Source organism: Rutilus rutilus (genome assembly GCF_951802725.1).
Source record: "Rutilus rutilus genome assembly, chromosome: 17".
In the NCBI taxonomy this organism is placed as follows: Eukaryota; Metazoa; Chordata; class Actinopteri; order Cypriniformes; family Leuciscidae; genus Rutilus; species Rutilus rutilus.
Window position 1 is genome coordinate 16,775,087 of NC_140230.1, and position 15,389 is coordinate 16,790,475.

Below are 15,389 nucleotides of genomic sequence, written 5' to 3' on the forward strand. Positions count from 1 at the left end.
TAGGGAATGTATAGCTGCTGCAGTTTTGAAGATGAAACTGCACAAGGTGGGGTTAAAGTTACAGTTCCTGGCCACCATCACACTGCCATGATTCCTGCTTCTTCCTCACATGTGGTCACTTCAGCTGTATCCAATCCAGCCATTGCCATGGTGCAGCAGCAGCAACCACAACAGCCTCAACCTCCTCAGTCTTACAAAACACCTCTTCCTGGTTCCCCTCCCACAATTGTTCATTCTGGAGCAGCCCTGGGTCCTGCAAATACTCAACTTATAGGAGCTCCGCTCCCATGCACTACTTTCTTACCCCGGCCAGATCGCAGACTGGCAGTTGTGGACCGCTGGAGACTACCCAAAACCGCTAGTGCCACCACCTCCATGGGTGTGAGAGGAGCCCTAGCAGAAACAGGGCCCTTACCCCAAAAGGTGGCACCTACCTGGGCAAGTGGTGGAGGTACGGGTAGTGGTCTAGATGGATATAAGCGCTACTATGGACCTATTGATCCGGAGGGACTTGGGACATGTCTGGAACAACAGACAGGTTCTCAAACTCCAAAAACTGTCCCCAGAGCCCACCAACAACCCCCACCAACTAGTGTGGCTTTCTATCAGGAGAAGGGCATGGACCATGGCATGGGGAAGAAGGTGGGAGTGGGTACTGGTGGAGGGGGTCAGGGTAGAGGGGTTAAATCTCTGGGAACTCCAAGGCTTCCTCCTAAAAGCCAGGCCCCAGCCCCGCTGACACCTAACCCCCCGCTGCAGCACCCCTCTCCCCCTCTCCCTTCATCCTTCTGGAGGAAGCGGCGACCAAAAAAGCCCAAAGAACCTGGTGGCCCACTGTATGAAAACATCCTGCCACTGGGCCGGAGAGGTGGAGGCAGGGAAGCGAGTCGAAGACCGAGACCCTCTCCTCCTCTCCCCATCCCTGTGCCAGTCACACATTCCCCATCCTACACTCCTCCATCACCATCTCCCTCACTCCCCTACACCTCCACATCATCCTCCTCATCCACCACCAGCTCCTCAACCACATCTTCAGCCACATCCTCACGTTCCACCTCTCCTTCATCCACTTCCACAGCATCATCTCGCAGCACCCGAGATAGAGAAGGTGAGGAAGAGGATGAGGAGGATTTGGATGAGCTGACTGAAGAGTCTAGTCTTCTGCAGGGCCACAACAGAACCAGGGACAGAGAACGGTCTATCCTTTCCCCTAGATCTCTCACTCATGGACCTCCTCCTCCTATACCCCCACGTAAACCATGGGGCACCTTTGGAGACAGGGAGCATAAGAAGGACAGAGAAAGAGAGAGGGGTGGCAGTCAGCTAGCACAGCTCCAGGAATGGTGGGCAGGGTGGGCAGAGAGAGAGAGGGACAGAGAGAGGAGTAGTGGAGCCCAGGGAGACACAGAAAGGAAAAGAGAGAAGAAACGTAGGAAAGAGAGAGACAAAGAGAAAAAGAAAAAGAAGAAGAAAAACAAAAAGCGGAAAAAGAGGGAGGAGCGTGAAAGGGAAAGAGAAAGAGAAAGGAAGCGTCGCAAGGTGAAAAAGAAGAAAAAGAAGGCAATGAAAACAAAAAAAAAGAAGAAAGTGTCTTCTGGTAAGCGGTCAGAGCCAGAGGAGGGTGATGTTGAGGCAGAGAGAGATGGAGAGGGGGATGGGGATAGAGAAGGAGAGTACTCATCATTTTCCACTCAATACCGCAGCGCATTTGTGGACAAAGGCAGTCTTTCAGCTTGGGAGGGAGAGAGAGAACGAGGGAGGAGAGATGGAGGTGAGGACGAGGGGGACGATAGAGAGGACGAGAGTGGGGGGGGTAGAGGAAGGGAGAGAAGACCCAAAAGCTCCCATTCACAACATCAACCATCCAGCAAACGCTATCCCAACCTCAACAAACTCCCCTCTTCGGTCAAATTCTGGGTCAGTGGAGGAGAAGCAGGTGGCACTGAGGCCTCCGGACCCTCCCCTCCCTCCTCTTTACATACGCTCCTCTCCTCGTCCAAGAGACGGAGGAGTAGTGGAGTAGAGAGAGAGGCAGAAGGGAGAGTAGGAGAGCGCAAGCCACTGCTTCTCCACTATGAAAGGGGGCGAGTTAACACAAGAGAAGGCCTGTCCCTCCATGAGTGGGACTCTGAGGACGAGGAGGAGGAAGGGGAAGAAGAAGAGAGAGAGAGAGAACGAGAGAGGGAGAGAATAGAGGAGAGAGTGCAGCGTGCAGGGAGAGGAGCAGTGTCTGAGTCAGAGAGGGACAGAATAAGAGCAGAGGAAAGCTTTTCTGATGAGGGGTCCTCAGGAGAGTTTGGCCGTTTTGAGAGGTACTGGGAAGGAACTGGTGTAGGTGGAGCCAGCGGAATTGGGGGTGGGGGCTGGTTTTTTGGAACATACCCTGCTCGAGAGAAAGGTGGAAGTGTCAACAGTAGAGATGATTCCATTTTGGGTCGGGCTGAAGGGTGGGGTGTGGCAGGTGATTTCTGGGCTTCAGGTCCAGGGATTGGATGGGGTTCTGGGGGAGGCAGTGGAGGGCTGGGTTCACAGTGGCCACCCCCTCCCACCTCCCTTCCACCACCGCGGCGCTATTGGTCAGTGGACAAATTACAGATGAAGGGTGAGAAGCGTAGCCGCAGTGGGCCAAAAAGCAAAGGTCAGAGGTCTCGGGACAGAATGCAAGATGCAGCATCATGTACATGTACACAGTATGGGCACGGTAGGCCCCACATACACCACAAACACAGCAGTGCTCAGTCCCATAGTCAGGAGGATCTGCTTCCTCACTGCCACAGCTTCAGTGGAAGCTCTCGGCCCAAAGCACCCCCTAATCCTGACAAATCCAAATCCGGAAGCCAGTCCAACCTAAGTTCCCAGCAAGCCCAGCTCTCAGAACACATACCCCAGGCATCACCCTCCTCACCTCAGCCACTCCTACCCTCATTATCTGTACCTTCTGCTCCCAACTCCCTACCCATGCCCATTCCTCCACCTCCATCCTCTGCATCCATGTCCCCTCCACCTGTGCTTTCCCCTGGGGCTGCTTCCGGCTCCTCCCAAGCAGCCACCGCCAGTGCTAAGCTTCAGTACCAGAGACTTCGGTCTGTGCCCCAGCCAAGACGATTCTACTCCCCACACCTGCCACTCAAAGCCAAGAGCTTATGCTCACGCCGTGGTTCTGCCCATTTCTCCAGCCTAGAGAGTGAAGTATGACACGGGGCTTCGCTGCTGCGCGTGTGTGTGAGCTCTACTGTGAAGCGCAGCTGGAGTGTGATGCACATACATGCGCCGCACCAAGACGAGGAAAACGTCCACGACAGTGACCAGAGCAGCAAAGAAACAGCAGTCAAAGCAGGGAAAGGCTCAACAAATTATGCCGCGGTCACAATGGATACTCCAGCCGTGCTCCATCTCCGGTCTGAGCTGAGTATTATGATGTCCTCTGTGCTCCTCTCCTCCAATGAGAACAGTGGATAGCAAATGTCTGGGATCTTTCTGTGAGTAATGATGTCATGTTTACACATATACACTCCCTCAAACAAGGAAAAGACATTTTTGGATCGTCCACATACAACATGTGACAGACAACAAATACTGCTGTGGCTGAAACTGGCTATTCAGTTTATTTACAGATGACTAAAAATTAATATATATTCAATCTGAATGCAGTCTTGGAGAGCCTCAGATGATCAGCATCAACCCACTGACTGAAAAATTGTCTCCATGGCAACGTGATGCTCATAGATACAGAAAAATAACCTTTTTTCTTTCTTTTTTTTCTTTTCTTTTCTTTTTTTTTCTTTTTATTTCTTTTTTTGACACTTGCAACAGTGATGTTATGGCATCAGTACCTGTTTGGCTTCCTCTTTTAAGGCCATGCTGGAAAATTATTAATTGAAATTTGACCTCAAAGTAAACAAAGAGTAAACTGTCACTCTTTCTGTATTTCTGATTCAAAGATAATCAGAATCTACATGGAGCCATTTCACTCATCAGAACTCTTGTTGTCCTATCAGAACTCCAATGCCATGGTGTCACTTTGACATCAAATAGGGATGACTTTATGTTCTAAAGAGACAGACTTCAAAAGATAAACAATAAGAACACAAACAAAACAAAAATGTAGCAATTTTTTCTGTCTTTTTTTTCTTTTCTTTTTTCTTTCAGGTTTCCTTTCCTTTAATGCTGTTTATTGCTCTCACTGTGGTCGTATTTTAACAAAAGGGTAAACCAGCTGTGTCTGATGTTAAATAGTGGGATTATACATGTGAAGGCAATTTTTAATGAGTTATTCCTTTTGATAACAGAATTTTCAAATTGTCACAACTAGGTCCACGGCACTGCCCAATGTGATGGTCCTTTCTTTGCATACAAGCAATACTTGTCTTTCATCATTTGATGATGGGTTGCAATATTTATGATTGGCACTAGATGGCTACATAATATTAAAAACCGTATGTTAACAATTATAAATGGTGGACCAAGAGTGGATCATGCTTGTTTTGTACCTTAATCGTTAGGTTTCGAACTGACAGCTTGCTGTGTTTCTAGGATGGTTAAGGGCAATGTTTAAAAAAGCTGAGGCTGTCGTTGTCACTGATTGTGCATTATCAAGTCAAGCCTACTTCCAGTGCAGAGTTGCATATAATAAAGCACAAGTTGCTGGCTCTTGTCAGTGCAAATGTTAACATATGATAATGAAGAGTCAAGGACAAACATTTCTTATCGATTTTTAACCAAAAGCATCCTACACCATTTATTTTGGCTAGAGTATTGATGTCAGTCATACAGAGATTCGGTTTCTGAATACCTATTTGACGTCAGGCACCGCTTATTTGCCCGTGTTGTAGTTGAATGTAGCTTTGAAATGATTTAGCAAAAAGTAGACATGCGGTAGATTTTGTAGCATTCTGGATACAGTTACTCATCACAAGAAGTGACAATTACACTTTTATTCTGGGGGGCATAGAGGGCTTGTACATGTCGTCACAGATCAACAGATTTGATTGCCCTTTATTTGATATAAGTGATGTTTGTCTCCCTTTCATATCTTGTTCATTTAAACAAGACCCCCTGGGGAAGGTTCGTCATCAACTACAATAAAATTTAGGGCTTTTTCACATTTTAAAGACCCACCTGTCATCGCATGAGTCAAGAAATAACAAGCTCAGGTATTGAATTGCGTGTTGTGTAATTTGAATCACACACAGCCACTTAATCCCCTCGGTCAGCGTTTCTTCCAATGCCGGGAATACGGGTGCGTCAGCAGAAAGTCCACCGCACCCGGCATGGAAGGGGGAGGGGCAGGAAGATGGATGTAGAATGATTGAATTAATATAGTGTGCCATGAGCACACTTGATCTGTCATTGACCCTTACTGAGTTAGAAGGCGCTAACACAGAATTCTGTGACTGCATGTACAGAACAGACTTATAATTCCCATGTAGCTTTTTCTTGAGAACAAAAAAGAAATATTATCTCTATATACTATGTTTTTGAGAATGTATCATGTTATACTGTGAATTGACATAGATATTTTATTGCCCATTGTATTCAGTTTTCATTGCCATCATATAATTTATCTATACAAAATATATATATATGTACAAATAAATATATACATATATATACAGACAGGTATATATATATATAATGAGTTAAGTTTGATATACTTGGAGGAAGTGGTAGAAATAGTTTTAAATGTTTTAGCTTTGTAGCAATTCTAGACTCTGGAGACATTTTTGAATTTTGATTCCTCCTATATGACTGTGAAAACATTAGTGCCTGTGAAGAAGAAAAAAAAAACAAGTCTAATATCCTTTCATCCATCCATCCATCCATCCATCCATCCATCCATCCATCCTTCTGTCCATCTTTTTTTATTTATAGCAGATCTTCACAATTACTCTAATACTACCTAAATAGCTTTCATATCATTTGTGTTTTAGCTCTTTGCCCTCATCGCTGTGTCTGTCCTTTTGATATTCTGCCATTCCAACTGTCCATCTAGCCAGTTAGTATTCCATCCATCCATTCAGCCACCCATCAGTCTAATAATAACTACTGATTTTTGATTTTGTAGTTTTCTTAAAGTCTTTTTTCCACAACACCATTGATTAGGCAACTTAAACAATGTACCTCTGGCATTTTCCTTTTTTTAGATATTTTTAATCTCTGTTTATCCCTCTGTATGTTCTCTCAGTTAGCAAAAAAAAAAAAAACAAGAAAAAAAAAAAAAACAGAGACCAGTAGCTACTGTGTTCCTGCTCCTATCAATTGATTATTGAAGATAATGATCAATTAAAGTTATGATGTAATTGATAAATGACTGAAGAGTTGTACCTGATGACCATGACACTGTAGTGAGAGTCTGGGCTGTACTGTACACAACTCACTGTTACTGTGCTGAATAGATGCCTGATGGGTAATGTGTGCAACTGTAACATAATGTTGGTGTACTGACTCATGTTGATTAGGAGGTACGGTAGGCAATAGATATGTCATCCCATCTCCAAACAAACACTCACTAAAGGCTTCCCCTTGTCAGTTTAGACTTGTGATCTGAAATAGACAAAGTACAAGGGTTGAATATTGTTGGTAGAATTGTCCATGGTGGTCAATATTTGGCTGGGAAATTAAAGTCACATATTGTGCTAAGGGCTGGTCAGCTGCTACTTTAGATTCAGTGTGGCTGTTTTTGTATGTCTGAGTATCAGAACAGGAGAGAAAAGACTAGTGTCCTTTTTCTACACTGATGCAACCACACTGATGCATTATGCGTAATCTGCCTGTGCATTTCATTTGCTATCAGTATTCCGTTCAAAAGTTTGGAGTCAGATTTGAATACTTTTCTTCAGCAAGGATGTATTAAACTGATCCAAAGTGGCAGTAAAGGCATTCATAATGTTACAAAAAATAATTTCAAATAAATGTTGTTCTTTTGATGTTCATCAAATAATCCTGAAAAAAAAAAGTAGCACATTGTAACATTGATATTGAGAAGAAACGTTTCTTTAGCTCCTAATCAGCATATTAGAATGATATCTGAAGGGTCATGAGACACTAAAGACTGGAGTAATGATGCTGAAAATACAGCTTTACCATCACAGGGATTAAAATATATATATATATATTCAAATTAAACCTAAATTTACAGATCCAAACTTTTGAACGGTATTGTATTAAATATTTGGGCTTATTGATTAAGCTTTCAGCTACCAATATATTTTTAGAACTCTGTTTAAGTTCCATTTAACACACTGTATCGCATATAAATCCTTTCTGCCGATTTTCCCCAGTTAACATTTAAAAGGTCTTCAGATTCCATCTGGACTTGCCAAGTGAGCGTCACAATGAATTTAAGCTCTGTAGTGAGTGAATGAGGAAGAGAAAGAGACAGATTATGTGCAGGTTTGTACTGCATATACAGTTGCTTTGTAGGCATTTCATTATTTATGTGGTGATAGTACGTGAGTGTGCGCATACAGCATTTATACTGTATATACACCAATACAAAGTCTCTATCCGTCTCCTTTTTCCTCTTTTTAAATCAGATTTTTTTTTTCAACGGTTTCCTCGCACTCGTCGGCCTGCTATAATGCATAATTCACTCACTCAGGACAGACATACATACTCACACTCCCTGCAGCTTCAAGGATAGCACAAATCCTGCAGGTGTTCTAGAACTGTCTCTGGTTCTCTTTCTCCCTCAGGAGCTTGAGACTCAGAGTTGCTCCAGGTAGCTGTTGGCACCATGATGTGAGGCATTACTTGACAGTCAGCTCGACGGATAAAAGCGCAGCTCTTCCCTCTTGATCACAGCTGAGCAGAGATCAGTGTGTGTTTGTGTGAAAGCAGGTCAGCCCCTGTGATAGACCACTACATGTTTTACTTAGCCTACCCTTATTCCGCAAGCTGCAGCTGAACACTAACAATAATGTCTGAGATTCAAGGCTGGAAATTCACTATATTTTTGCTTTGTCATGCAATTAATGAGCTCTTTCATGTTGTGAAACCCATATTTAAACAGGGTCCTTCATGTCACATCACAATCATATAATCCCATCTCCCATTCAAAATGCAGAAGGAAAAGGAGTAATTACTGTTTTACTTTAGTCTTAACAGCTAGACATTATTCTGTCTAAGATTTTTTTTTTTTTTTTTTGGCAAATCTTTTTTTATTGTGAAAATTTTCTGGAGTTTTTTTTTTACTTTCTCACTATTTTATTTAAATGATTGATGTGGCATTGTGTAAACTGCACTGTTACTAAAGGCAGTGTGAGTGTGTATGTGTGTGACAGGCAGCAGTTGAGGATGTTTATTGCCTTTGCACTGTACAGTCCAGACAGAATTCATCCACCAATCAGAGTTTGTTTGGTTTCGACATCATGTCTTGGGAAGGGGTTTGAAGGGGTCAGTGCTAAGAATTGCTTCATAAAGAATACTCTTTAAAATACTCATTGCCTTTGCTTATTTGTCCTGTAACTGTATTTGTGTGTGTGAACGTGGGAAGGCATGTTTATGTGTTTGTCTGTGCGGGTGAGAATGTGTGTTTTGCCTTCCACGCATGCCTGTGAGGGTGATGAAGTAAATTCCCTTGTATCATGGTAAGAACTTTCTTCAGTTCCTTGGTACGCGTTTCTCTGAACCTCCCCCCTCTCTATTCCTTTGAGCGATGTGTTCTGAGCTTTGATCTTTGAAGACCAGACCTGACCTTATATAAGCCAACATCTCTGTACACAGTCATGAGCCTGATGAGCTGTGATCTTCCTCTCTTGCCAGTTAAAATGACAAATACACTGCACACAGTATTGCACAATATCATTATCAATGCTTTAACATATTAATGAATTATGTGCAAGCCTGCATTCGTATTTGTGTGTTTCTGTCTTAAATCTATTTCTCTTTTTTTTTTTAACTGAACTTAGTCTAGATAGATAAATGAGTAGTTAGATTATTAATTTCATATTTTCAGTATCTGAAAGTGTTGAAAAAACAACAAGTTAAGGCAGCATTTTGTTGCATTTGTTCAAGCAAAATCATCACTTACAGAGAAATTAATAAATACGGAAATGGAAATTAGTCACTGGGGTCTTTTTATGAGCATATCACATGACTCGAGACAACTTTTTTTTTTTCTGCATCTAGGGCTGTGTTTTAAATTTCCCCCTATACCCTCATTCACTATTCCCTACATTACTCCACTAATATAGTCCACTTGAGGGAGTGAATGAAAACGAGTGAGTGGATCCGGACAGCCGCTGAGCGTATATCAGTTGTAGGCTACACTCGTTGTTGCGGTGCATTGTGGGATTGAATGAGTGCACTCAATAACGTCCACTACAAATGGCTGTCCCTTCAAATAGCGCCCTATTTGAGAGTATAGGGGGCGAATTCAGATTCATTACTGGATTCCTATTGAAATGACCGAATTTCGTCCATGAAAATGAGCTGAATGGTAAATGTAACTATTTTAGTGTCAAGTTCAATTTAAAGGGATATTTCACACAAAAATGTAATTTACTCGCCCAACCTGTATGACTGTTTCTTCTGTGGAACATAAAAGATGATATATTTTGAAAAATGTATCAGTGTTGTGCATACAATGGAAGTCAATTGTAACTAAAACTGTTACCAACATTCTTCAAAATATCTTCTGTGTTGCGCAGAAGTATGGAAGTCATACAGAATTTTCATTTTTGGGTGAACTATCCCCCCAAAAAACATTCTTGAAATACAAGCATATGATAGCCAAATAATAACCTCTGCTGTTAGAAATCAGCTCTTACTCTACCCGTCCTCGCTTACCCTGGAGCCGCGTGGCGTGTGTATGCGTGCCCGCTGGGGCGAGAAAAAGATTGCCGGATATCTTGTGTTTTATGCATATGCTGCGTGAGTGAGATAGCTGAACTTCACTATATCTAGTGTTATCGCTGTGATGGTGGAGAGCTTTTCAGCCTCGTCTTGGGAGTGTTTTCAGCGGCTGCAGATGATCCATCTCTGGGGTGTGCTGATGTCTGCACATCGATCAACACTGAGCCGTGTTTATGTCACTCAAAAGCCGCAAGAGTACGAAGAGTTCTGCCACGGCACAGCAGAATCTGAGTCCTCACTTATCCTCTCACTATAGCATCAATGCTCAGATTAACACCGCACGTGTGCGCGAGCGAGCGAGTGTTAGTAGCTGGATTTGAGGCTCGCACACACTCTCATATATGATAGAAGCAGCAATGCTCTCTCTTTCATCATTAGCCCAGCGTGCCGCAGGCTGCACCAGCGCATCGACTTGATCTCTCAATAAAAAAAAAGAAAAATGCAAGACCAGGGGAAAGACAGAGAGAGAGATAGAGAGCATATTTTCATCCACAAAGCAAATCATGTCAGATCTACTTTTTTCACGTGCATATTACTGTGCTGGGACCGAGCGACAAATTACCCAGAATTCACAGGGGCATACTCCAACTTCACATGGCATAGCGCTCGTCTCCCATCATTATTGACATTAGCATTAATGTCAATTTATCTTGCAGGACTTTGCTGCTGCTTTTATAGATAAAACCATTGCGAGCGAATGCTGCACATGGTGCAGAGGCGATTAAAGTGGCTTGTTTTTCCCAGTTATTTTTGTCAGTTCAAAGGCCTTTGGATCCTCTGCAGCTGCTTTGTGCCATTCAGTATGCACCTGAAATAGGCTCTCGGTTCTTAAATAGTTAAAATCCTCTTTTAAAGTGAATGAAAATGAAAAGTTTATAATAACCGATGCATATGTTTAATTTAAATGTGATCGTTATGAGATGGCACAGTTGAGTAGTTTTCTGTGGGAAAGCAGATGCTATCTGCCGGTGTCTTTTGGTTTCCAGAAGCAATGTTTCTGAAATGTAATTTGTGTCTAATTTCATTTGAAAGTAGGAAAAGCAAGACCAGACACAAGCACATTTGGATGTTTTCATTTTGCTGTAATAGATTCATGTAATTGGTCAGATTCTGGTCGTCTTGAGAGAGAGAGAGAGAGAGAGAGAGAGGCAGAAAAAAAAGGAAGTCTGGGGATGGTATAGATGCAGAATTTTTCCTCTTCATTAGTGCAATGTCAGGACTAATAAGCTGATGGCTTGTGGCCAGTATAAACTCTGCTTTGTACAGTAAAGAGAGAGAGAGATGCACTTTGATGTTCTAATCTTCTGAATCTACCTTTATCTCTCTGTAAACAAATATTTCATAAGTGTAAATCATAAGCTGTGTACAAAGCTCTCAAAGCCATTAATGTGGTGTCGTTGAACAGTGGTGTCACAGAAAATAATTACCGGGGGGAAAAAGCTGCATAATTTGTTTAGCATTTTATGGTTTCTGACCACATAGCTGCCAGTTCAATATAGCTTCCCTTTGAACAATTAATCCCCGTTATTTGGAAGAGATATTTATTCAGATCAGTGTTACCATGATAGATGTGGATTTCCAAATGTTACGCAGCTTGTGGTTTATTACCACTGAAAAGGATAGATCTTTACTCTTTTGACCTTCATTTATCTGGATTCTTGAGGGGTAATACATGCTGCAACTTGTTATACCTGAGTAGCTAATTGAGTAATTAAGCTAATTAGAGTGATTAGTTGGCCAGACAGTGCACTCAACTGGGATGGCCAAATTTCATCAGCGTCTGAGAGTTCCTAACGAATACACCCTGCAGTTAAGATCAACGAGCTGGAAATAAAGAAAGCTGCGGGTTTTGCTATGTGTGCGTTTGGCTTCTTGCTGGTTGTCTAAACGCTTGTTTGTGTGTCTGTGTTTGGTTAAAGTACAGAGTGGATCACATTGCATGAATCAAATAATCAAGGGGGTCTTAAGTTACAATTGCGAGTAAAGTTTTGGAGCCAGTCACCTGAGCTGTAAAGCCGCAGGAAAATGACGTAATATGCTGATTGACTGATGCCACAGTATCAAACCTTTTACTAAAGACTGTCCCGTCTGTACATAAGCTGTGACGCCAAAGGCAGCAGACAGGGATAAACATAAGCCCATTTCATGCTTTTAAGATAATTTCAAAGAAAATGGGCACTGACTAAATATCTATAATATAATTAAATGTTTACATAATACACTGCAATTTTTGAACGTCAATAGAGATGGATGCTTTTTGGCAGGAGAATCTACCAGCAGGAGCTTACTGGACCTTGCCAAGCAGCCAAACTTATATATATCATGGAAATATGATGGAAAACAAGGTTCTGAATAGAGTGTGTTTACTGTAGAGGGTGAATGCAGAAAAAGAAAAGAATTCAATGAAGCATAACATATATGTACGGAGCCCCTAAAGGGACATGGACATATAAAAAATATATTTCAATGCTTTCGCGTTCGGTCAGTTTTGCGTTTCCCCGTGGAACTTTGCGTTCGCTCGCAAAGAACGAAAAGGTCTTGCGAGTGACCGCAAAGTTTCTTTGGGGAACGCATAGGTTTTTTGGAGCAAACTCAAAGTGTCTGGCGAATGCAAAACGTGCGAGAGGACGCAAAAGAATTGATATATATCTTTTTTTTTTCTTCACCATGTCCCTTTAGAGGCACCATAGTTATGTTCACGGTGTCATTAAAGGATTAGTTCACCCAAAAAATGAACCCAGCACAATGATTACTCTCATGTCATTCCAAACCTGTAAGACCTTCGTTCATCTTCGGAACACAAATTAAGATATTTTGGATGGGGATGGGGGTGGGGGGGGACTACAGAAAAATATATAATCAGCCCATTTAATCTTTTCACAGGAATTTTAAGTGTACTTCTCAGATTTCAATCTGCACATTGATGAAAACCTTCCAGATGAGAATCACTACAGAAACCCTGCAAAAGATTTAAGGAAAATCTGTAAAAAGGAAGTTATTAATATCCTCCTGCCATTCCTCAGACTCATTTAGACAGCCTCATCATCCTCATATCTGTCAAAAGTCACACAGGAGGTGTCAGTGAATCACTGATGATTTAATGAATGCGGTGCTTTTTCGTAAAATAGGCTGCCATGTTTCAGGTTAGTTTAAGACTGCTTTTGTGCCTGAAGCAAAAGTGCCTCTGTTATCAGCGCTCTCAGGATTTAAACTGCCTCAAACTTTATCAGGAAAAACGAAGAGGAAGAAATTAGCTGTGAAATGCTGGGGCTTATATAGGAGTCTTATGCAGTAATCAAAAAGGTTCAGTCAGCAAATGGAAATATTGGCTAATAACAATGTGAATATGTGAGGGTTATTTTAGAATAATTATATATACTGGTTTTGTGTGTATTGGGGCGTTTACTCTTGAAATTGTGTCTGGATCTAACACAGATCTGTATGTAGAAACTTTCTTTTTCTTTTTTGTTCTTTTTTGTGTAACAGTCATTTTAACACTGCTATGGCCCCAAAGAGGTAGTGAAGAATTTGATGGGTTTTCTAAAGGTATTTGAGTTGTGGATATCTCCAACTCTGAACTACCTTCCCTCTGTTCCTAACAAGCCTCCAGATAGTCAGTGACTATTGCCTTTGTTCCATTTTATCACGGTCTTTCTCTTTTTTAGCAACTAATCAGCAACAAAACAGTCTCTCTCTCTTGTTCTGTGTGAGAGAGGTGTGTTCCCAGAGTACTGCGGGCGTGGTAGAGTGCTTTATGGCGGTAATGTATTTCCACTCAGCATTGCCATAGTTCATTTTTACGAGCTGGAGCGGGGCATTGTAAAGCAGGCAGAGATAGCGCTGTGAAATATTCCTCCCTGTGTCCACAGCATGACCGCTGCTCTTGTAATTTCAGCTGCACTCTACCAAAATGAAACAAAGAAACAAAATAAATAAATATATGTATATAACAAAATTCAGTTTTAAAAAATAAATTCTGTATTTTTTTAGTAATGAATATTATTATTCTATTAATACATTTTAATCTAGTAGTATATGGCCTGGTTTCACAGATAGGGATTAGATTAAGCCAGGATTAGGCAGGCCTTAGTTAAATTAGGACATTTAAGTAGCTTTTATAAACGTGCTTTAGAAAAAAAAAACATTACTGGTGTGCATTTTGAGAAAGGTATGTCAGTGCAAGTTGCTTTCAGTTAAGACAGCTCAAACATGCATTTTAGTCTGGGACTAGCTTAAGCCTTGTGTGTGAAACTGGGCATATATTTATAGCCTAATCATTCAAAAACTCTTGAGTGATTCATTGAACCATTTTGTTCAAAACACTTTCCCCGTACCCTTATATAGCGCACTGCTTGAGGGAACATCCATTTGTAGTGGTGTCTGAAACCATAGTGGACATTATTGAGTGCACTTATTCAATCCCATAATTCCCCCCAATAACAAGTCTACCGATGTAAACTCAATGGCTAGTCATTAGAGCAGGGGTACTCAAGTTTGGAGGCCAAGAGGGCCGCATTTTAAACCACATAAAATGCAAAGAGCCACAAATTACAACTTGGATCGTAAGACTTTTATTTAGGCCTACTCAGGACAATGTGTAGTTTAGGGAGTATTTACAGTTTATTATCTAGCTAAGTCTTACTAGTCATTTAATAGTTGTTCTATTTATTTAAGTGTCACTGAACACGAAAAAAAAAAAAAGGTATTTAAAAAAAAAAGGATTAATAGTTTGTCTTGCTGTATTCATACTCAGAGTATGAAAAAAAAAAAGCCAAAATGCATAAAGAAAAACATTCTTAAGCAAATAAACTTAAGAACAGGTCTGGCTGTTGCTCACTGGTTAATCTGAGAAGCTAATCTTTATTATTATTATTATTATTACCTCTACCTTTTAAATTGGTAAGAATCCAAAATATTTATTTTTTTGTTCAGTCACAGTCTCGCAAATCCTCTAATTATAACCAACACTGTAAACACAAGAGATTCACTGTGAGGTCAGTGAAGTGAGGACAGCTCTTTCTGTTCATAACACATTGACATTAAAGGTGACTTATTATACCCCCTTTCACAAGATGTAATATTCAAGATTCAAGATGTTTATTTGTCACATACACAGCTATATAGAGAATATATAACCAGCAGTGAAATGGAAAAACAGGTATATAATATCAATCTATGGTGTCCCCAGAATGTGTCTGTGAAATTTCAACTCAAAATATCCCCCAGATCATTTATCATAGCTTGTCAAATTTGCTCCGTTTGGGGTGTGATCAAAAACGCGCCGTTTTGTTTGTGTCCCTTTAAAGGCAGGGTAGGCAGGTTTTTTCTAAAAAACTTTTCCCCAAATTTTGAGTGTCTGTAGTCCTCGCAGGGCTGCAATAAACACAGCTACTTATTTCCATTCGGAACGAATGAAATGATTGGCTGGGCGACTGTCACTCTCCCTCGCTACCATGGCAACCACCCCTGCTGCTACAGGAGCTGCCCACATGCGCGCACCCGTTTGACTCGAGGAGGGGAAGAGGCACGGAAGC

At 41.5% G+C, this 15,389-nt stretch overlaps 1 protein-coding gene across 1 annotated transcript in view; it reads left to right on the forward strand.

Annotated features, from left to right (window-relative positions):
* grin2db (glutamate receptor, ionotropic, N-methyl D-aspartate 2D, b) overlaps window positions 1–10,286 on the forward strand; it is an 82,493-nt gene extending 72,207 nt beyond the window's left edge. Inside the window, exon 15 of the mRNA XM_084385610.1 lies at window positions 4–10,286. Coding sequence (XP_084241736.1) covers window positions 4–3,195 — 3,192 coding nt within the window. The 3' untranslated portion in view covers window positions 3,196–10,286. The remainder of the gene's footprint in view (window positions 1–3) is intronic.
* The last annotated feature ends 5,103 nt before the right edge of the window (window positions 10,287–15,389 follow it).